General features: G+C 46.7%; 1 protein-coding gene across 1 annotated transcript in view; it reads left to right on the forward strand.

Moving 5' to 3' along the window:
• Positions 1-3401: 3401 nt before the first annotated feature.
• Positions 3402-23520, forward strand: part of LOC118001969 (fibronectin type III domain-containing protein 1-like) — a 98610-nt gene continuing 78491 nt past the window's right edge. Inside the window, exon 1 of the mRNA XM_034992182.1 lies at positions 3402-3661. Coding sequence (XP_034848073.1) covers positions 3553-3661 — 109 coding nt within the window. The 5' untranslated portion in view covers positions 3402-3552. The remainder of the gene's footprint in view (positions 3662-23520) is intronic.

Below are 23520 nucleotides of genomic sequence, written 5' to 3' on the forward strand. Positions count from 1 at the left end.
TAACACATTACTTGACACAGAAACAGCTGTTCAACAAAGGTTATATAAAGGAATAGATTAATAAATGATTTCTCTTGATCTAGCCCAAGTCCTGTGCCCATTAACAAGTGGCAGGTGATAAACTGGGATATCTAGCTGCTTCTATTTGCAGTGTGTTTGTCTAACAGCCTGGGGCCACCAGACAGAAACTTTGAGTAAGGTCTGTGGGCTTTCCTATCATGGCAATCAAAACATTTGCAATTAGAATCTTCGATGATTCTTAGGCTAGGTTGGGTATCTGACATCTTAATCCTTTACGTTCCACTAATTTGCAGTATATTTGCACAGAAGAGAATTCACCTTGGCACCGCTCTGCTGTGGAAACTAGTCAGAACTTCTTCACAGAGGAAGCATGTTTCGGGCAACGATGGATTTACGCATATGTAACCAGCACTTCTCTCCTGCATCTTCCAAACCCTGAGAAGGTGGGTGATGTAACGCTGAGGTCTTGTGTAATTGTCTGCTAACAAGGATTGCTCACCATTCGGATGATAAAGAGGTGTCTCCAATCCATCTGTACTGGACACGGGGCATGCAAAATATACTTTTATTTGTACTCTCTGCTTGGATCCTGATGCTTTTGCCGAAAATCGAATAGGAGACATCCGGAGGTGTTGTGGTATTGTGGAAAAGACGCGCACCTGGAGTCAGATGGGGGAGACTGTCACCCTCACCAGTCACTAGTGTGGGTACACAAGTCACATAAACACTCAGAGCCTTGGTTTTCTCGCTTAGAGCAGTGCCTCTAAGATTGTTGTGTGAATCAGAACAAAAGAGATACTGCTCAAGACATGTTTGGTAAAGCATTATTTTATTTTACCAGAAACATCTATCAGGACAATAGTAAAATAGAGGGGAAGAAAACTTTGGAGAGCTTGTATTTTTGAAATGGTCACATCGAGGATAGAAGACTATGATTCTTAGGTCAGATTCCTTTGAGGTCTTTTTTCCCCCATTTTTTGTTTTTTGTTTGTTTCTTGTTTTTTTTTTTTTTTTTTGAAGTCTTCTAATCCTCAAGTTTGAAGTTTCCTTTTGGGACTTTAAAAATGAAACACACTCTCAAATTTGTAATCAAATCAGAATCTGGACTCAGAAATGTTAGCCATTTCATTTATATCTCATAGTCCCTGGCTGATTGTTCTGATCTAGTTGGAGACAATTTTGCATTGTTCTTCACTCTGAAATGGCCACAGAAGAAAGCTGCTCTAATAAGCAACATGCTGGGGAGGCAGGTGCTATGCACATGCATTTCACAAGGAAGGAAGGAATATGGTGGTCAGGACTCAGTGGTTACATGGGATGGAAATCCCATTCCAATTTGGCAAAAGGGAATTTTTGTCTCCTGGAGCTTAGGAAGTGCAGGGCCGGAGCTCGAGCCCAGGACTTGCGCACCTGCAGACTCTATCTCCCTGTTCCGTTGTTCGTGTGTTGGCTTCATTCTCTCTGGATGATGCCCCTCAAGGCTGAAGCCAGAGACACAGGCACCTCCTGGCTACTGTGTCAGTTTCCCGTGGCTGCTGTAGCAACTACTGGTCTGTGGGCTTAAAACCACTGAAATGTATCCTCGCACAGCTCTGGAGGCCAGAAGCCTGACATAAGTTCCACTGGGGTCAAGGTGCCCAGAGCTGTTCTTTGCCTCTTCCAGCTTCTGGTGGCTGCCTCCTACCTTGGCTCATGGCTGCATCGCTCCTATCTCTGCCTCTGTGGGCACATTGTCTTCTCTGTTATGTCAAATCCCCTTCTCCTTCTTGTAAGGATGCATGTGATGGCATTTAGGGCCCACCAGATAATCCAGGATAATCCCTCCATCTCAAAATGCTTAATTTAATCATATATGCAACCATAAGGTAACATTCATGGATTCCAGGGATTAGGGCATGGATATCTTTCGAAGGCCATATTTCAGCCTACCATAGATGCCATCCTTCAACATCTGTGAATGACTGGAGAAAGAAGACTTTTCCACCAGCTAGGACTCTGACCCTGCTTGGGTCACTAGGGATCCTTGGACCAACTGGAGTGGAGAACAGAGTGGCGTGGAAGGGACAGTTCCCACCGGGGCCACTTGGTTGGAGTGGGGGAAAGGGCTACTATTCCCGAAAGAAGAGCCGGAGGTGGGGGGCTGCTGGGCTGACAAAAACCACAGCCGCATTACATGGCTTATGGAGGAAACATCACAATACTAGGGAGCAATGTAAGAAAGTGCATTATTTCAACATTAAAATGCTGGCAAACTACAAGAGCTCTGGGAGTACAAAGGACTCTCCGGATGAATGAAAAACAAACCGTCATTGGGAACCAGGAGAAAGCTTTCCCGAAAGGAGGGCTGAAGGAATTACGGGTTCATAGCCGATCACTGGGCAAGAGGCACCAGCCAGGGTTCAAGGGCAAGGATGTGTTGGTGCTTCGTTTCAGAAAAGACCTACTGTGTTTCTCTTTTTCATCGGTCTACAATTCATTCAATAATCGTTTCCTCTCTGCGGAATGACACAAATCTGGTCAAGTTTTGGGGTGTCCCGACGGAGAACTGACTCAGTGTTAGGTTGCGAGCTTGAGCGCGAGCAGCGTTGCGCGGAAACCGGCCGGCAGCCGGCAGCACTGGCGCCCCAGCGCCCTGCCTGGCGCAGGTGTCCTTGTCGCCTCCAGGGGCGCTCCCCTCCCGCTTGGAGGGGCACGAGGCTTCGGAGGGCGAGGGCCGGCCACACACAGGTGGGAGTCCGGTCCAGGGAGCCCCTGAGCAGGGTTCACACCATCGGTCCTGGAGGAAGCAAGGCCAGTCAAGTCCTCGGGCTGGGACTTCCCGTACTTCAAGACGATTCCTTTGCGACGAGTTGATGCGCTCCCCTGAAATGACAGCGAGGAGCAGCGGTGTCTAAGGACATCCCACCCCCTCTCCTGGGCGCGCGGGGTGTGGGAAGGCCGGGGTGAGCCGCAGGAAAGGCCGCAACGTGCAGAAAGAGGGGAAGGGACCTGGCTCCAGTCCCCAGCGTTAAAACCAGGGGTATTTACTTAGGGGACCATAGGGCGCTCTTGGGCTTGGCAGCGACTGGAAGCGATGAGCCATTTCCCGAGCCAGAAAACGAGAGAGGTTAGACAATGGGAGGAACTTCCCAGGCCCCTTCGACCCGCATCGCAATCACCGAATTTTCAGAACCCCCAGGCGGGGCTCCGGGGCGCTCGAGCTCCCGGAGTCCTGACGCGGCACCCGCTGCCCCTCCCGCCCGGGCCCCCCGCCCCGCCGCCCCGCCGCCCCGCCGCCCCACCGCCGGCAGGGGGCGCGCGCTCGCGGCTAAAAGGCGCGGCGGGCGGCCCGAGGCCTCAGTACACAGCGCGGCGGCCGGTGCGCGGGCGGAGCGATCAGCGCGGGACCAGGGCGCCGCGGGCACGGCGCAGAGCGCGCACACCCACACGGACGGCGGGGACCCGACGGCGGCGCCTCCGCGCTCCCCGATTCCCTCCCAGCGCCCACCCGCCAGCCGGCCCGCCCAGCCCGCCGCGCACCCCGGGCTCCCGATGGCGCCCGAGACCGGGGCGGCCCCGCGCGCGCGGTGCCCGCTGCCCTGGGCGGCGTTGCTGCTCCTGGCCGCGCTGCTGCCCGTCGTGTCCCCGGCGGGGGCTCCAGGTACGCGCAGTCCCGGGCTCGGCTGCCCGGCTCTCCGCGCCTCCTCGCCGCTTCTCTGTCCACCTTCCATGCACCATCCACCCTGCCTGTCGCTCCGGGGACCGCCGTCCCGCTCTGTGCTGTGCGTGTCGTGTCACTAACCTGTGCGTCCTCATCGCTCGCGGGTCGGGGCGCGGAGGGGCGGCTGGGGACGCGGGGCCTGGGCACTCGGCGCCTTGCGCACGGGAGGCGGGCGCAGGACACCACTGGTGCCGGGGACCTCAGCGCCCTCGGTTTCAACTTTGCCGTCGAACGCCGCGGAGGCCGGAGACTCGAGCAGTCAGTCTAACTTCCCGGAGAGATTCAGGCAAAGGCAAAACAAAGCAAAACAAAACAACAAAAAAGAAAAAAGGAAAGCGACCCTTTGGCGTTGCGGTGGAGGTGGGGGTGATGTTTTCCTTTGCCCAGAATATCCCCGTGGGCATCCCTCTTTCCTTCAGTTCGCCTGCCCGGAGGTAGGGATGCCTGTTGGAGGGTGGCACTCGGGAGACCAGCGGGGAGGCAGGGAGGGAAGACTCTTCTAGAAGCGCCCGGGGGAAAGCTGCGCCCGGGGGCGGCCGGGTACCTCGGCGCCCAAGCATCAGCGGCGCTCGGACGGAGGCCAGAACCTCCCGGTGGGAACTTAGGAGCTGGGAGAAGACCTTGGTCTTGAGAGGAGGGAGCGGGAAAGTGGGAGAAGCTCGCCCTTCCCGGAAGAGACTGAGGGCTGGCGATGGGATGGATGCTTTCTTTCGGGGCTGAAATGTGAGCAGCGCTTTTCGGTGTCAGACTTTTTTGAAGGTTTCCGGCAGAGAGTTAAAGTTTGTGGTGGGTTTTCATCCCTAAGCCTTTGGTAGCCCTCGGTCCCAGCTCCTGTGCAGGCATTTTCACACTTGAAACGGTGTGGCTTTTACTTATGTCATCAGTTTGTAGGAGTCCAAGAGTCCACATTTTTGTGGATACTATTCACTCCCAGCTGGGTTATAAAAATTCAGATGTGATTCCAAGGAAGGCTACTTGCGTTATGATGCTATTTAGTGTCCCTACTGCCCTCTTAGAAAGGGGAAACAAGGGACAGTTGGGGAGTCACGGTGCCTTGCAGTTCTTTTTGGTGGGTACATCTGCATCGGGTTGATGCCACATAGTGGGAAGCCAGAAGTCACTTCTTCATAAAAAAGGCAGTACCAGTGGGAGATTTTGTTTTCCTCTGTTAGCAATCTCTAGGAAATCATTCACTGAATATTTGGTGTAGTAGTTAACAAGAATAAAACATATTTTAAAGCCTTTCAACTTCCCCACCTACAACCCATGGCTTCCCCCGCACCCCCAAAATTAAATTTTCTGAATGTTGAAAGGGGTTTTGTTTCAGAAAATGGGCTGGAACTGGAGGTAATGCTAAACTGGCTTCGTGATGATTCCAGCTTCATTCCGGGTGGATTCCCCTGCCACCTGCCCAGTGGGTTACATTTGCGTGTGCTTGGAGTCAGGGCTCTTTGTGGCAGTTCCCGAAATGCTGCCATGGTCCTTGCTATTCCTTCTCTTGCCTTCTGCTCTGTAAATCCACTGAGCTGTGGAATGTGGGAGCTGGAATGCTTGCTGGCACTTCTCTCGACTGTGTTGACGTGGGATTTGCAGGAAAATGACGATCAGACTAGAAATGGACCAGCACGTTTTGAAATGAACATCTACTGCATTTAAATGAAATTAATAGAAGGAAAGCAACAGCTATATTCTGCAGATAGCTCCCCGGTGCTGTGAAAGAGATCATGGGGCACATAACTTATTTCATCTGCTCCTCTGGAAGGCTTCCCGTCTGTCCTGCCCTACATAGCTACAGTCACTGCTCCGGACTTGGATTCTGGGTCTGGCAGCAAGGCCATGGGCATACGGCTCCTTCTCTGGTTGAATCAATGCATGGGCCCAGCTAGCTGCTTGAGTCAAACCTTCCCCTGCTCCCAAACTTTGGGGGCCAGAATCCCTCTAATGAAAGCACCCAGAGCCACTCTAAATGACAGGCCACCACAGCGCACGGGGACTTTCCTTAAAACAGAGGAGATAAGCAGGGCATACTAAAGATCTAAATAAACCCTTTACCTTGGTGGTCCATTAAGACATAAATCAAAATAAGCAAGTGATACCTCCATCATCCCTCCCTACAGTAAATTGCTAGGCAACCGTTAAGATTATGGTGGCACTTGCCAGTCTGATAGGATACTTATCTCTAAACATGGGAGGACACACAAACTCGCAGACATTTCTAGCAGTTATCTTAGGGTGGTTATGGGTGACTATCATTTTTTTCTTTGGAACTTAATATCCTTTCAGGGATTCTGCAAGGTCAAAACTATTTTCAAAGAAATGCCCAGATACTGTTTGCCTTTTTTTTTTTTTTCTTTTTTTACCGTGTTGCTGTTTGCAGCAAGGGTGGAAAGCTTGGTGGGTGAAACTGCTGGTGCTTTTGGGTGAATCGAAGCATTGGCGCCATAATGAACTAGTAGTCATTGAAGTGAAGAAAAGATATGTCAGTTTCAATTAAGAATGTCCTGGTGCAAAAATTATTAATTTTACCAAGTCTCTACCCTGGAAGGCATGTCTTTTTAATATTCTGTGTGAAGGAACAGGAAAGGGACATACAGTATTTCTGCGAGCTGCCCAAGTTCAGTGGTAATCCTGAGGAAAAATCCTAAGGAAAATCCTGGTAATCCTGAGGAAACCTCTTGTGTGATAGTTTGAGTTGTGAACTGAACTAGCTTCTTTCTTCATGGCACACCATATTTACCAGAAAGAATGACCACAGACAAACTTGGGTATTTGGCAGACATCTTCTCCAAGACGAACAAGGGGGCCTGTCACTTCTAGTAAAATAACTGATAGTCTGTCTTGCCAGTGATAAAGTCTGAGCTTTCAAATGAAAATTAGAAATTTTGCCAAGTTATCTCCAACATCATTTGAAAGCTTCCCAATGCTTAAAAACTTTTCTAACAATATCGGTGGTGAGATAAATGAATGCAATGGCTTAAATATTGTCGTATAAAAACATGTCAGCATTTAGATGACCTGCATAACCAAGTGAACCAGTGAATTCCCAGTGACCAGTGCATAATGTTACCAAATCTTGCCTGGCTAAACGATCTAGCCAAAGTGCAAGAAAGCCCAGTGGATTTTTCACGTAACAAAATGTGAAAAATTCCTCATATGGTTTCAGATTCTACATCACGGCTAATCTTGAAGAAACCGCTACTTGATGAGTTTTGGTGTAGTATCAAAGATTTCCCAAAATGATTCATAAGGCGGTTAAGATACTTTTCCAGCCACAGACCTGTGTGAGGCTGGATTTTCTTCAGGCACTTCAACCACAACATATTGTAATAGACTGAAGGCGTAAGCAGAGAAGAGATCCTGCTGTCTCCCATTGAAGAGATGTGCTGAAGTGTAAAACAATGCCACTCTTCTATTTCTTTTTGTTTTGGAAAACAGTTATTTTTCATAAAATACAGGTTTTTTAATGCCAATATGAAATGGCTTACTGCTGCTATTTTAAAATGATTTAATGCATGCAGCGGAATGTGTGCTTAGTTTACACTTCTGGTCAGTAGATCACAACAGATTAAACCCACATAAATATAACCTCTGCGAGATCCTCATTAATTTAAGAGTAGACAGGAATCCAGAGAACAGGAGGTTTGATAACCACTGGGATAGAGAGGGGAAGTAGGTCCCCCATCAAGATGACTGGCTCTGAGTCTCTGCTGTATCATTCATTCACACGCTGTGTGGCCCAGCCTTGGGCCAGCTAGTCAGTCTCCACTAGTCCAAGTGAATGGAAAGATTCCTTCCATCTCCAGAAGTCCTCAGGGGCTTTCCTGTGGCCCAACCTACACCCAGCTCTGTAGGGTTTCCCTCCTACTTCTGTCCTCTTTGAGAAGAGAGGGTGGATATACCCTTTCCTTTTATCTTGTGCATCGGAGCCCACCCAGATGAAAGAACTGTTTAACTCATCAACTGAGCATGCAATTTGTTACTGTGAAATCAGAGGTTGTAATAGAATTGCAGAGTGATAATTCATGTCTTTGGAGAGTTGTCACTGGATGGTTCCAGAGCATTATCAATATTTCTTGACAGGGCCATTCATATCTCTAGTTAAGTCACAAAGGCTCATTCCCTGAAAACAGGCAGGGGAGGAGGTGAGGATTTTGTGTGTGGGGGGGATGTATTAGTTTCCTATTTACTGTTGTAATGGATTACCACAAATTTAGTGGCTTAAAACAACACACATTTATTATCTTGTAGTTCTGGAAGTCTGAAGTCCAAAATGGGTCTCATTGGGCTAAAACGAAGGGCTGTGCTCCTTCTGCAGGGTCTTGGGGGAGAATCTGATCCTTACCTTTTCCAGCTTCTAGAGGTGCCCACGATCTTCTAGCGGCCCCTCCCAGCGGTCCTGTCACTCTGCTCCCTCCCACACATTGCCTTCTCTGACTCTGGCCTTCCTGTCTCTCTCTTTCACTTATGGGGACCCTTGTGATTATATTGGACCCACTGGAATAATGCAGGATAATCTCCCCATCTCCAGGTCCTTTACTCAATCACATCTGCGAAGAAGTCCATTTTGCCATGTGAGGTCACATATTCACAGGGTCCGGGGATTGCGGGATGCACATCATCGGGGGCTGTTGTCCTGCTATTACAGGTGATGGTGGTGGGGTGAGGCTAGACGCAAACATTTCAGAAAGGACCCCATCACCCTTCGCTGAATGAGGAGCAAACCTCCCTTCATTGTTCCTATGGAACCGGGGATTTCTTAAGTTATCATTAAACCTCTTACCAGGACATGTTATTTCAGCTTGAAAATATACAGGCGAGTATTTAAAGGTATAAAAATAAAGGAGAGGGAAAAAAAATACGTATATTTACTTGTTAATCCATTGACTATTTCCGTTAGAATATATCCTAACTTGAAATTTTAGATGCCTTTGACGCGAGCTGGGTAGCCGGGGGTAGGGACAGGTATTCCTTATTTCTTTTATCAGTTTTAGTAAGCACATATCAGGGCATTTGGATCGGGGTATTTGTTATACATACGAGCTAACATCTTCTTTTCCTTCCTTCTAGAATTTATCCTTGTTACAAAGAATACGAATTTAATTCAGTTTTTGGGAACTGTATTATTATTGATTTTACATTAAGGAAATTTCTCCAGTATGGGCCAGATGGTTAAAATTTAGAAATTTCTAATAAGATATCTTTGTGCCGCTGAGCGTTGGGTGACGTCATGAGGAAGCCCCATTTCCCGCCCCCTTTCCTTCCTTTTTCCTCTCGGCCCCGAGGGCGGCCGCGCTTGCGCTCCGCGGCCCTTAGAGGGCGCTGCTGGCCTTCCGGCGGCGCTTCCACCGCCCTCTGGCCCCTTGCACTCGGGCCCCAGCAGCTGTGGCTTTAAAGAGAGAAAAAATTTAGGATAAACGTGCAGTTATTTGCTTTGGGTTTCCCTTAATGTTTGCCTTTTGTCAGCTTTGCTCCTCGCTGAAGCTTCCTTCAGACAGTAAGTCAGGAAGGACAGATCATGCATTAAGAGTGGCATTGAGTGCTTGTTAGCAGTTTTCGGCTGATCATTGGTGAGGAGGAGCTTGAAAGCCTGAAGCTAAAGCAGGGGTCGGCAGCTCTTGAGCGCTGGGGGACTCCTGGCATCTCTGCCGGTCCCCAGAGCTGCAGCAGCTGGAAGACGGGGAGGGACAAGGGACCCGGGCGGAGGACAAGGGCCTCCTGAGCACTGTTTTGAGTGAGTTGATTAATCAGTCTCAGTTTCTCCCTGTTAACCTCCCTGGATGCTTTTTGTATCTGGGGAGAGTAATGTGCGTTCTAAGGCAGATTTGTAAGTCTAGCAAAATAGCTGGGGAGCTGCTCATGTTATTACTCACTTCTGCTGTGGTCCCTTGCATGGGGAGGAAATGATTAAATTATAATAGCATCATAATCTATATGGTATAACCTACACAATATTATTTTCATTTTTACGTGGGGTTCTTCGGTGTGCATTTTAATTTCCTTTTAATACTAACTGGCAGTTAAAAGTGCCACAGAGTTTACCATTTCTCTCTATGTTATGTCATCTGATTTTCGTGGCAACCTTGTGAAGTTGGTAGCATCCTCCCCTCACCGTGAGGGAACTGGGTTCCCGGGAGTTGGCTGGTTTTCCCAAAGTTCACGGGAGTTGGCTGGTTTTCCCAAAGGAGTTAGCTGGTTTTCCCAAAGTCATGTAGTCTGTAGTATCCCAGGATTTGGACCCCAGTCTTCTGGACCCACATCTTCTGGGCTTCCTGCAGACTAACGAGTTCCTGTTTGGGTGTTTGATGAATTCCCTGTGTTTTCTTCTTTGGGCTGGAGGTGGGAGCTGGCCCCACCACTTTTGATTTGCTCAGAATGCCCTTCTAACTCTACGTTCCAGTGACACTGCCATTGGCTGTTGAGAAATGATCCTGTCACACACCGAAGCGTGTTGAACTCTAGTAGGGCTTAACTTCAGATGAAGTTGCAGTGAACCTATTCCCTGTTACAAAATATATTTGGCATTGGGTATAAGCACGATCCTCATGGCAGGCGGTGTCCCTTTCTTAGTGGATCCTGTTAAAACTTGCCCTTGAGATCAGTGCTCTGTGTCTAGCTGGTTACAGAAACCCTTCAGCGTTTCGCACAGTGGTTCTCTGTGGATGCCTGATCCTCATGATGGAGCCTGTCAGCCTTGTGCTGTAACCACAAGGTTCCCAGAATTGAAGTTTGTTTACAGCAGACCATTTAAATCAAGGAACAGTGCTGACAGACATTAGTTGTTAATCTGTGGGGTTGGCAGATCCTTACCTCTCACAGGGGTGGCATTATCATTAAGGTGTTTGGAACTTCTCAGAAAACAGTGTTCTCTAAATGCTGGGATTTGTTTTTTAGGGATTATTTTATCGTGTCACATCTCTTCACCCACATTTGCTTCACCTGACCCGGCTCCTAATTTGCACTGTGTGAACTTGGGCAGGTCATAATTCTGCAGGCTTGTTTCTCATCTACAAAGTGAGGAGATCGGACTATGGACCATGGCTAAGGGCCCCTTCTGGCTCTAACTTCGTTTGAGTCTCCATTTAAAGGCCATCCATCCATCCGTTCAGGCAGTCAGTCAGCATTAATGCACGTCAGATGCAGGGATGCCAAGTCCAATAAACACAGTCTCTGTCCAGAAGGCATAGGCAGAGGGGGGTGGGGGAGGGGATGCACACAACGTGGTGCATATTAGGACAGTCCCTGGGGGGACTCGGACTGGACATCCAGGACAGCCATATTCGAGCTGGGTTTTGAGGAGGGGAGTGGGATTAGTTAGGGAAGGAGGGCAAGGAAGGACATTTCAGGTGGAAGCACACCGTGCCGTGTGTGTGTGAAGGCACAGAGAGGCAAGAAGCATCATGACACATTTGAAGAAACTTGTGTTTTCTGGTGGCTCCTGCAAAGTGGCCCCCCTGGGGGAATGGTGGCATTCAGGGCTAGAAGGGCAGCCCTGCTAGGCAGCTCAGGAAGGTCCTGGAGTTTGACCATAGTCCAGAGTAGTCATGACCATTGAAGGAGTGGCCATGGTGGGGGGTGCATGGCCGCTGAGTGGAGGACAATGCAGGAGTCAGACCAGAGGGGAGGGTGTTTTTTGATATCTGCTTATTTATTTGAGGCTTTGGGGGTTTCTTCATTACATTGTAGACCAAGCTGAGAGCTCCTAACTACTGTCTTTACCTTCAGTCCTATCTGAAGTGTTCTAGCGCGATCCCATTTTGGAATGGGTTCCAAGTTACCATGAGTCTCATGTGTCCACATGTGGGCAGATTGGTAGACTTTATAGTTAAGATGGGAGTGCTCAAGAGTTGAATACAATGGCTTTGGGGTTGAGGGTGGTTCTGGGGATGGAATTCAGTGGGGTTTCCAAGGGAAAAAACCGTATGAGTAATTTTAGGAGTTCGTGGGAGTGGCGATGGCGGGGAACTTGGAAAGGAGGAAATCAATGGATATCATTTATGCAGGCCCTTAGAGTCTAAATAGTGACGCTCGGCTAGGAAGGCCACTAAGCATCCACCCGTTCCGGGGTCTGAAGGCTGTTTTGTGGTGGACAGGTGGCCACGGCAGCCAGAACCCGCAGCGCTGGGCAGGGGAAGAGGCCAGGGACCCCAAGAGTCAGGTGTGGTCTCCTAGGAGCTCGGGAGCAGCCACCTCAGCCAGGCCAGGCCAGGGCCGTCTTCTGAAGACCCCGGCCAGGGGCTGCTGTTGGTGGGGCGATGGCTGGGCAGGCAGCCTTCTTAGTGGCACCATCTTACAGGGGCAGCGTTTTAAAAAATAAAATCCGCTGCGGAGGAGGCTCAGTCTCTCCAGACCGTGATGGTGCCACTGGGCTGCTTCCACTTAGAAAACAGAAAGCTCCGGGTTGCCTGTCCCACAGTGGTCTGCAGTGTGGTGGCTTGGTTTCCGAGGGCGCTTTCCGTGGTCATTTATCAGGAGTCTACCCTGGCATGCTCTTTTCCCCAAGCATCCAGGTCAGAATTTTGGACTCCACTGTAGGCATAAAGGACTATTTCTGAAAAACGGCTTTTTAAAGTGTCATTTTTGAGGTAGTTGTAGTCACATGCAATTGTAAGAAAGAATGCAGAGGTCTCCTGTGCCCTTCCCCCGGTGTCTCCCAAAGGTGACATCTTGCTTAAATCTAGTGCGGGGTCCGTCAGGCAGCTGACATTGCTACGATCCGCGGACTGTTCCCACCTCACTAGTGTGATGTGTTGTGTGGGTTTCTGTGTAATTTTGTCATGTGTGTACATACGTTCCCCTTCCTCGCCTCCACCTCAGCCCTTGGCAACCACCAGTCCATTCTCCACCTCTATAATTCTGGCATTTCAAGAATGTCATAGGAATGGAACTGTGTAATGTGTCACCTTTTGAGGTTGGTAAAAGCCTATTTTTAAGAAGTATTTTCGCCCATTCTGCTTGAGATCACTACAGTTACCTTGCCAGTATTTGTGTATGTTCTGAGATATCATGGTATGTAATTTGGGTGGTACTGCTTGCCACCCTGGTCCGGGCCACCTTACCTGGATTACTGCCAGAACCTCCTTATTGGTCTCCCTGCTTCTGCCCCCTCTCCCTACACCCTCTTCAAGACAGCAGCCACAGTGATTCTTATGGTGCAAGAAGTCACAGAAGTCACAGTAGCTCTCCATCTCTCTTAGATAAAAACCCAAATCCTAACAAGTTATCAGGGCTACACAGGATCATCTTCTATACCACGCCCTCCCTCACTGGCAGCTCTAGCTCCTTGGCTTCCTTGCTGGTTCTCTAATGTGCTAGGGACCTTCCAGCCCCAGTACCTTTGCACTTACTGTTCCCTCTGCCTAAACAACTTTCCATAAATATCTATGGGTACATTCCTCGAAGTCTTCGGATTCTTTATGCAACATCTCACGAGGCCCTACATGACCACTTACTCCCCAATTTAACAGTGTAATCCTATCCCTACTCCCCAGCACTTCTTATCCTGGCTTTATTTTTCTCCACAACCTTTAGCCCCACCTAATAGTTCATGTATTTTGCTTTTGTAGTTGATAGTTGCCTGTTGTCCTCCACTGGACTATAAGCTCCATAAGAGCAGGACATTTTGTTGGTTTTATTCACTGAAGTCTCTTCATTGTCTAGAATACTATGCTGCGTGCCAAGAGAAGATACTTAGTAAATATTTGCTGAATGATTGGATGTGTGCTTTCTTTGATATTGATTACATGTGGTATACACCAAATATATTTATGTACATGACCTGACAAGAGCAGGATATGTGGGGGTGGCGAGTGCGGGACAGTGTCCTGCCTCCCTCTTCCCATAACCCTGTGAGGTCAGTCTGTGAGTTTTCAAGAGTGTTGGCTTGTGTTGGAAGTCCCATCAGCAGCTGGAGCAAAGAATTATGTTTACTTGGTATACCAGTTTCCTAGTGCTGCCGTAAAAAAGGACTGCAAACTGGGTGGCTTTAAACAAAAGAAATTTATTCTCTCATAGTTCTGGAGGCTGGAAGTCTGAAGTCTGTAGGGCAGGGTCATACTCGTGTCTGAAGCCTCTAGAGAAGACTCCGTCCTTGTCTCTTCTTAGTGACTGGTGGTTTCCAGCAATCCTTGATGTTCCTTGGCTTATAGATGTGTCACTCCATTCTCTTGTCTCCTTCGTTATATGGTCTTCTCTCTGAGTCTTCTTATAAGGATAGTGGTCATATTGGATTATGGCCAACCTTAATCGAGCATAACATCATCTTAACTTGATTACATCTGCAAAAACCCTATTTGCAAATCACATTCACAGGTATTGGGCATTAGCGCTCATCATAGCTTTTGGGGAGACAGTTCAACCCACAACATATGGTATGCCTACCAACACAATTCCTTTTCAGTAGGTGAAAGAATTCTTGCAGCTTCCAGCAGTGGGCCATAGTTGAGCCGTAGGAAGACATGAGTCACTGTGTTGTACTCTGTGCTGAACTATCAACCCAGAGTTCCAAAGGCCTACGCACATTCAGTAGGCCTAATTCATAGATCAAACCTGGTTGAATCCTTCATTCACAAAGTAAGTAATTAAGTAATTAACTCAGATCTTCTGTGACCAGTGACTATGCTAGGCTCTGAGGCACATGGATACAAAGACTTAATAATGAAGTCGGGATTGATGTAGCAATAAATAATGGCATTGATTGTGATGTGTAGCAATATATAGGATCATCTAGTACTTTCTAATCAACTTCTACTCATCAGGTATAGTGTTAAGTTCTGAATGTTTTTACATTGACATACATAAAATTGTTAGATTAGCAGGAGAAATAGGCAAATTTGTGTGAGGACTTTGCCTGGTGGCCTCACTTGAATATTCACTCAATCTATATTTTTTTCCTGTTCAATAAAATTTGGATGCACCACTGTCTTTCTCTTATCTAGATTGTAGTCTCTAGTTGAGACTTCTAGGTGATGAGGTGAGGCAGCCTTGCTCTCTCACAGAGTATCTGACTTTTTGACATTCTTTATGTCATAGAAAAATGTCAGGTCCTTTTTCTGTCGTAACACATGCGCTGGCCCTGCTCCATTTTTTCACATTTTCTAACCCACCCAACAATTGCCTTCTATTGTTTTCTGATAGACTGGGAGAATTGAAACCTCTTCTTGTGGTTAATAACTCTCAGAATCCACATATATACCTGCAGATATCTGAGCAAACCAGAGCCAAGGGGAAGAGAAAAGAGGGACAGAGAACACTATGCTCCCCAACTTCCCTGAGACCCAGGCTGATCTTATTTTATAGTTGTGTCATCACCACATTTTGACTCTAATACCTGGGAAGGAAGAAGTCTTGGAGATGTGACATGAGCTATTGTCTGAGCAGATTACATGTCTCTCTTGGAGAACATGAGGATTTTGACTTAGAAGTCTCTGGGATGAGTTCTGTGGGGTCCACTGATGCTCTGAAATTGTAATGAGCTTTCATTTTAGGGAGCAATTCAGAGCATTCTCAAGGGTAAAGAGCAGGCTGGGTTAGAGTTACAGAAAGGACTTGATCAAATGTCCTCTTAGAATTCAAGCTGTGAAACTCTTAAGCATAGGAAACAAACTGAGGGTTGCTGGAGGGGACAGGGATGGGGGGATGGGGTAACTGGGTGATGGAGGGCACGTGGATGCAATGAGCACTGGGTATTATATAAGACTGATGAATCACTTACCTCTACCTCTGAAACCATAATACATTATATGTTAATTGAATTTAAATAAAAATAAATAAATTAAAAAAAAGAATCCAAGCTGTGGAAAGCACTGGCCAAGTCTCCCACACCTGGGGAAAATCTCTGGCAAAGGCCCTCCTTGAATCCTACCAATGTCGTACTTTGTTCTCTGATCATCCTGACTTGAGAAAGACTTGCTTTCCTCACCCTTGGAGCCCTGAGAATGTTCATCGTTAGTAACACTCAGTTGATATTAAATGTCTGATACCCTTACTCTTCTTTTCATGCGCTGCCAGTACAGTGCTTCCCTCAGAACCCTAAAGACCACTGCCTTCCTTACACAGCCGTGAATTTATTCACTTGTATTCCCAGGGCAGCATCTTGCATACTAACTCTATGTCACCTGGCTGAGGAACACCTTCACTGAGATTCACCTTTGAAGAGGCGGGGAACGTGGCGTAATTTGCCCAGGTAGACCTGTCTGATCATGGAAACTATTGAAGACCGTTTTAGGCACAGAATCCATAGGCAGATTGAAAAGGGGAAGGTGATCAGATTACCTAAATTTCCTTTCAACTCTTAAGATTTTAAAATTTAATTCAAAGATTATTTCCTAAGGTTGAGGAAAATGAAGACCCCAAGCCCACTTCTGCTACATGAGCAGGGAGAATTGACCAAGAGCCCAGGTACTGGGAATCATGCCCCGTCATTTCTATTGGGTTTTACTTGGTTACATCAGCCCATCTGTGGCTCTTCCTCCTCCCACATTAGCTGAGTGCCTTATGATTTTCTTTCACATTTTATTCTTGCATCAATCCTTTGAGGGTAGCTGTAGAAAAGGAAGTCATTCAGTTTTATATTTTCCAGGAGAAACTTTGATGAACTATTTGCTTTGTTTTTAGGCCTTGAGTGGGAGTGGACCTGTCCTAATTTTAAGTGGAGAAAAGTGGGCTCTTCTCAGACTTTATTTGACTTAGCATTCCCTTCTTCCTGAAAATCTCTCCACTTCGGTCCTCCATGATGCAACATTTTTCCTGGTTCTCCTCTTATAACTAATGGTTCAAATTAAAATGCCTTCTTTTCCAGTCATCCTTCAGACATCTGTGTTCTTTGGGTTCCACTGGAGATGTCACGTACACTGTTGGACACAATGGAGCTCAAAGGAAAAGCCAGTGGTGGCCTGGTTGGATAAGCATCTGCCTTCGGCTCAGGTCATGATCCTGGAGTCCCGGGATCGAGTCCCGCATCGGGCTCCCTGCTCAGCAGGGAGTCTGCTTCTCCCTCTGACCCTCCCCCCTCTCCTGCTGTCTCTCTATCTCATTCTCTCTCAAATAAAAAAAAAAAATCTTAAAAGTAGGCTCCATGCCCAGTGCAGAGCCCAGTGCAGGGCTCAAACTCACAACTGTGAGATCAAGACCTGAGCCAAGATCAAGAGTTAGACACTCAACCAGCAGAGCTACCCAGGTGCTCCAATAACTTACAGTTTTGTACCTTTGGTTCTGATTTCTCTCCAGGCCTGCATTCATCTCTTTCAGTTATAACTGCAGCTGAGAGCTGAGAGGCAACAAAGAGTAGTAGAAAGAGCATGGTCTTTGGTTTTGGATTGGTCTGGGTTTAACCAATGTAACTTACTAGCTGTGTGCCCTTGGAGAGTCACTGAACTCTATGAGACTGAGTTTCCTCATTTATAAAAATGGGGATACCAAAGCACAGTTGATATAGGTTTTATGGAGGTTCAAGAGCTGATAGTTATGGTAATCTAGAACTCTTTTTAATCACCTCTGGGTCCCCAGCACCTAGCTCAGAATCTGACACACAGTAGGTGTTCAACATACGTCTGTTGCAGAAATAAATGAGATGTATGGCTCTTACTAAATGGGTAAATAACAAATATTCATTTCCTTTTTTCTTTATTTCCCTCTCTATTTTTTCTTGATCACATGTGGCCCCACTACAAAACTTAAACTCCTTGCTCATGAGGTGTGTTAAGCATTTCTTTCCCCTTCATTGATAGATTGTTTGCCTATGCCTTTATTCATAACCATTGAGTGATTATCTGAAATGTTAATTTTTAAAATATGAAAACATATTTTAAAAGATGATTATTATTAGCAGTCTGGGTTGTCATTGGGTCCGTGTGGTCGTTGGCTTCTGGTCATGTCTGTCTCATTTACTCTGTTTCATACCTGCCTCTCCACAACATTTGCTTGGCTTGTCTTCTAAGGGTATTTTTCAGGGGGCTTTTTGAGTAAGATGAGTGGTGATTTCAGTGACAGTAATACCCAAGTGTTTAACATAGTTAGACAATGACTTTCACATTTTGGGAAAAGGAATGAATTTTCAGGGAGTTTTTTTTTGGCTGGCATATCAAGCAGTTTATAGTAGGCTGAGTTTAAGCTGGACCGGCAAACAATGGTAATTCTTTGAGAAACTATTTCTCAGTTGCAAATTGAATTTGAAGAATGTGCAAAAGATCCCACAAAAACCTGGAAAGTGCTGGTGTCTAGTGGGATCTCTGATGCCAGTCAGTAGCAGGCATGAGTCCTGTATTCCTTTCCAATCCATATGCATTTTCTCTTCCGGGTCTCTTGTTTTCTTATTGTTTTTTAAAATAAATATATCTGTCCAATCCCTCCAATTCCATTTCCCTAAATCATTCTGGAAAGCTGGTGGTTTAGATGGGGAAACATTCTTGTCTTTTCTCTGGAACAGTAGCTTTTGCTTACATTAGTTCCTGACTAAAATGGCCAACAGCTTTAAAACTTTAAATCCTAATGATCAAGTTCTGCCAGCTCTGTGGGTTAAATTCACTCTCATTTTTGGCTGCGTCATTTTCTGGACAGATGTACTGACTCAAGTCTGTGGAATACGGACAAATAAAGCACTGACATTGTCAAAATTAAATTCCCAGAGCAGGTCCCTTAACAACAACAACAGAAATAAATTAAAGTTGAAACAAAGCAGCTCTCATTTAGAGATCAAGAGAAAATGTGACTTGATTGTATGGATCCAGAGATGATGTCACCAGGTAGCAATGGATTGGGTGGCTAATAGCACAGTATCTGAAGAACAGTGGCTAAACAGGTAAGAGAATTGTTTATCTCACTCATCAATAAACTCAGGAGTAGAGAGGCTAACCAGGATTGTTCCATTTTTCCAATCTGCCATCCCAGGCCAGGTCATCATACTCAGGCTTGCCACTTCGTGTTCCAAGATGGCTGCAGCATGGCTAGGCGTCATGTTGACATCCCAGAGTGGGGAAAAGCAGGAAGATAACAAAAGGTCATAAGCACACGACAGCGGATCCTGACCCCTTTATAATGCTTTCCTGGAAGTGATAGCAGTAACTTCCTCATACGTGTCATTAGCTAGAATTGATCACATGACCACCCATAGCTACTGGGAAGGCTGAAGGGCCATGAATATTTAGCATCCCAGTTTCTACTGTGGAAGAAGACAAGGGAGGAAGAAGCCGGAAATGGATCTGCCATGATACTTTCTGAATTCAATGCAAGTTGTAAACTTTCATAAATTAGTTGGGAAACGGGCCATTCTTGAGTGAAACTAATAAAAATTCAACTTAAAACATCTCAAGACATCTTGAAGGAGAAAGCAGATTCACTTTAAGAGTATTCTTTGGGCTTGAGAATTTGATTTTAGTTTTGCCACTTGCTGCTTGTTTTGAAACAATTCCTTGCTGCTTCATTTTGTTGTCCATTTTGTGTGTTTTTCTGCTTTATAGATCTTCCCCAATGTGGCTGACAGGGAGGAAGGAAGATAATGAAAGGGAATAATGTGAGGTAAATTATATTAGCAGATATTCTGCCTTTGTCTCTTCACCCCACTTTCTCCCCCAGTACAAATAAACAACCTAGAATCTAGAACATTCTAGGCAGAAATTTCCCATAGGAAGCCATTAACCCTTGAGGGTAATGAGATGGCATTTGAATGACAGCTTTTGCTGGGTGCAGGTGGCCTTGGGTGGGAGCTTGGGGGCCAACTCCTAAGGAGAAAGGGATACAGTAAAGAAAGTACAGCCCATGCAGCATTGGGCTTTTTCCTTGGGAAGTTCCCATGCCCTGACAGGAGTACTGGGCAGCCTAGGGCATGACCAGCTTATGTGCAGCACCCCTCCCCAACCCCACGACCCAGGGGAGCAGTTTACTGAAGCCACGTATGAGGATGCCTCTTTCTGTGACATGTGGCCACCTGAAACTCGCCCCAGGTAAAGAATGCTTGCACAGAGGCGGAGGAAGGTGATGGAGGTGCTAACTGTCTGGAGAGGATAGAAATGGACTCAGACAAACTCTACTTAAGCTTAGCCAGTGGCTTGAGTTTTGAGATTTGGATGGCTTCACCATTTGGCTTCTTTGAGCTGATGGAGAAAAAAATGTGATTCACAATTGTATTCAGTGACCATCTAGTGCCCTTATAAGCTCATTGGCATGTACGCCTGTGAATTTGGCCATTTAGTCTGAATAAAATGATGCTTTGTTGTGATCAGAATACTGGAATATGCCTGAGGGTTTGGGGACAAGGGCAGGGAACTCAGGTTTAGCTGAGGCTGCGGGAGGTGAGCAGAGCACACACGAGCCTAGTGGCCTCGCTCGTCCCTCTGCTCGTTAGGAAACTCTGCAGGCAGCGAGGGCCAGGGTGCTCCAGCCACCCACCAGAGCTGCTCAGGGCATTCTGAGTCTTCTGGTTTCTCACTCTACTTGTGTATGCCCTCAGCAGGTGAACGTGACAGGACACGTTGGGCATGGGGGTGGAAGCCAGTGACATGCTGAGCACGTCGTGACAAGGGAAGATGGATTGGGTTTTGAGGAATGCGAGCCAGGGTTAAAGTCTGGAGAGCCCTGGCTGCCCTCGATCTCCCGGGAGACCCGGGACATCTGCTTGCCTTGGTGTTTCTCTGACTCGAGAACAGCACTGCGTGGCTTCCCCGTGGTGGGGTCAGAGGTTTTGTTTGCAAAGTTCGTTCAGCTCTGTAGAGTGTTTTTTAAGTTTAAAGACTCCAAAGACCTAGACTTCCAGACCTGTTGGTTTTATTTTTTTTAAAGCAGTTATCCATAGAGAACCATGCCAATTGTGGAAAACACTTTTATTGAACCCCGTTCATAATGTGAAATGTCAGAAGAGAAGCCAGACCATTATTTTAATATTCGACTGTGTCTACCCAGCCCCAGTCTTCCAGGTGGAAAATGTAGTCAACCATATGTAGATTTTACTCATAAGAGTGTTACTTCACACTGTTGCAAAACAACCTGTATTTGCCCTGTTTGTTGTTGTTTGTTTGTTTCTGAGGGGAGCGTCATAGTTATTTGGCAAATATAATTCCATCCATTTGACAAGTTATTAAAACTTGGCTGGGCGTTCCAGTGTTTTGCCCATGTGTTGCCAACCATCTGGATGTTTCTACATTTGTGACTATTCCTTTGCTGTCTGGTATCTTATGGACAAGAGCCGAATTTTTCCACCTTTCCTTGGAATTAGTCTCAAAGTTGTAGATCATGTTGATTCCACAGCCTCCCCCCCCCCCCCCCCACTGGTTTACATCCTAACCTTTTCTGGCTTATTGATTGAATTTTTGGTCAAACACTCATGGTTGCAGTGAGATCTGTGTTTTCTTCATTTCAGAGTCTGGGAAGTATTTGGTGGTTTCCAGTGGAAAGTAAAACTTGTATTTCATACAAAGATGAAGTAGGGAGACTTACATAAACATGAAGGTTTTGTTGCATTAAAGAGCAATCCTTAGTATACTTAAGAAATAATTTTAGAATTTTGGGGGTTTTAAGGGACTAGTTTATTTCAGAAGCTCTTAACATTCCTTTGGGGGTTTCCTTCTCAACAAGGTTGTCCGCTCCTGTCCCTCAGCAGCGACTACCAGACTGGGTGGGCTGCACGCAGCGCTCCGCTAGGAATGGCAGCCATCCCTGGCTGGTATTTGCCTTAATTTTTGGGGGGTGTGTCTGCACACTGGCAGCCTTTTGTGACTAAACGTACTGGCTACTGGGGTAGCTTTAGAAAGTTATTTTTGACTTTCATAGAAGATCTTGATTAATCCATCAGGGTCTGACTGCAAGTGGCCAAAAACCCAACTTGAACTCATTTAAGTACCAGAATTCATTGCGTTGTGGAGCTGTATGTTCAGAAGTGTGGGGGTTGAGCTGACCTTAGGGACTGAGCCCTAGATCCAGGGCTCTAACAGCCCCTGGACTGTCTCTCCACGTGACACGAGAGCTGTCACTAACAATTCTAAGATGCTTCTGCCACAGCCTCGTGACTGGAAAGCTGAGGCAGTGCCCAGGGTCTAGCTCCAGTTAGAACGATTCCAGTGAAGTCTCCTGAGCCCTCTGAGCTCACATGAACAGAAATCTGTTACCAGAACTGGGGGAGGCTTCATCCGGTAGACAAAAATAATGTGTCCTTTACACTGCACATTTTGGATTTGCTGCCTTATAGAGATTGTAGGGTCTTGGGGCTCTTTTTTTTTTTTTTTTTAAGATTTTTATTTATTTATTTGACAGAGAGAGACAGCGAGAGAGAGAGGGAACACAAGCAGGCGGAGTGGGAGAGGGAGAAGCAGGCTCCCCGCTAAGCAGAGAGCCCGATGCGGGGCTCGATCCCAGGACCCTGGGACCATGAGCTGAGCCGAAGGCAGACGCTTAATGACTGGGCCACCCAGGTGCCCCGGGTCTTGGGGCTCTTTAAGAATCTAGGTAGGTGGAAGACTTTGGATTTAATTATCTTTATGTCAGGGAATCCTGAAGAATTCACACCAGTTTCAGTGAAAAATGGCAGGGGCTGCAGTGGCCGAGGGGCTACCCCATATGGGCACTAGATGAATCTCCTCTGGCTGAGGCTAGACAGAACAGGAAGTAAGAGTGGAAAGAAACCTAGACTTTAATTTCTTTAGATTTTAAGCTATAAGACCCAGAAGGCTTCACTCTTGGACTCTAAATTTTCCTTGGGAATTTTATAATGGGAAGGACTTATATTGCAATTGGGACATTTTTATATTGGTGGTATTGTATTATCAGAATATGTGTATGGTATTTCATCTCATTGCTTAAACTCTGGTGGGCTATTTTGGATAGCATGGACTGGGCAAAATATGGGATTGGGGAAGGACAGGCAGGAGTGGATTTTCAGCCTAGAGGTCAGTGTGGCTTTGGAGTTGGCTAAAGAATGAGCCTTCCTCATTTCAGAGCCTTTTGGGGGCTGGAAGGATCCCCATCTGTCACCCCAGGAGGATCATAGTGGGACAGTGATTAGTCCTGGGGAGGCCCCTGAAGGTGGGGCAAGTGGTCTTGATCCTCTCTCAGAAGAGGCAGCTACAGCTTGACTTCAGGTTAATGGTCATGCCCAGTGGGGCCAGGGAATAGCCTGCTGGAGACATTAAGGGGACTTTCATTTTCCTCTCCTCGTGTTTTGCTTCTGGCCTCTGTCCTCCCTGAGGCTTGCTGTATCTGAGGGGTGAGTGGTTAGAGCCCAGTCTCCATTTGTCTGTTTTCTCTACTCCATGGCATTAATGGGTTAGAAGACACAGACATGTGAGTCTCTTCTTCGGGCCTGCTTCCATAGGGGAGGGCACTGGGTTGGGGCTCAGGCCTGTTGCTCTCTCCCAGCCTTTGTGGCAGTGGCCCTGACGCTGTCTGCTCTGTAGGCTCTGCTCTCCCCTCTGTGTTCACCTGAGGGTCTGCAAGTGGAGAGGGGAGGGAGATAGGAAGCATGGTGATGGTCCCACATTAGATCCACCCTCTCTGATGTAACCTTATCAATAATAAACCCGATAGTTTGATTTTTTGCCTATATGGAGAATATAATGAAGTCACTGTGTTGTTTTTTAAAAGTAAAATGAAACGAAACAAGCAAAAACAATACTTTGGATCCAGAAATATTCAGTTACTGTTTTGAATCACAGTCCTCAAAGCATGATTTCTCCCTGAATTGTGTCCATTTTGGATTACTTTTACCATTGATTCATTTTATCAACTGATGCTGAACTTGCCTTCCCTTTATTCTGAGAAATAGCCCTTCACGGAATTCCCTTTCTAGGAATATATGTATTTTCATTCGTTGTGGCTAT

The sequence above is a fragment of the Mirounga leonina genome, unplaced genomic scaffold, assembly GCF_011800145.1.
Source record: "Mirounga leonina isolate KUSES-001 unplaced genomic scaffold, KU_Mleo_1.0 Mir_55, whole genome shotgun sequence".
Taxonomy (NCBI): Eukaryota; Metazoa; Chordata; class Mammalia; order Carnivora; family Phocidae; genus Mirounga; species Mirounga leonina.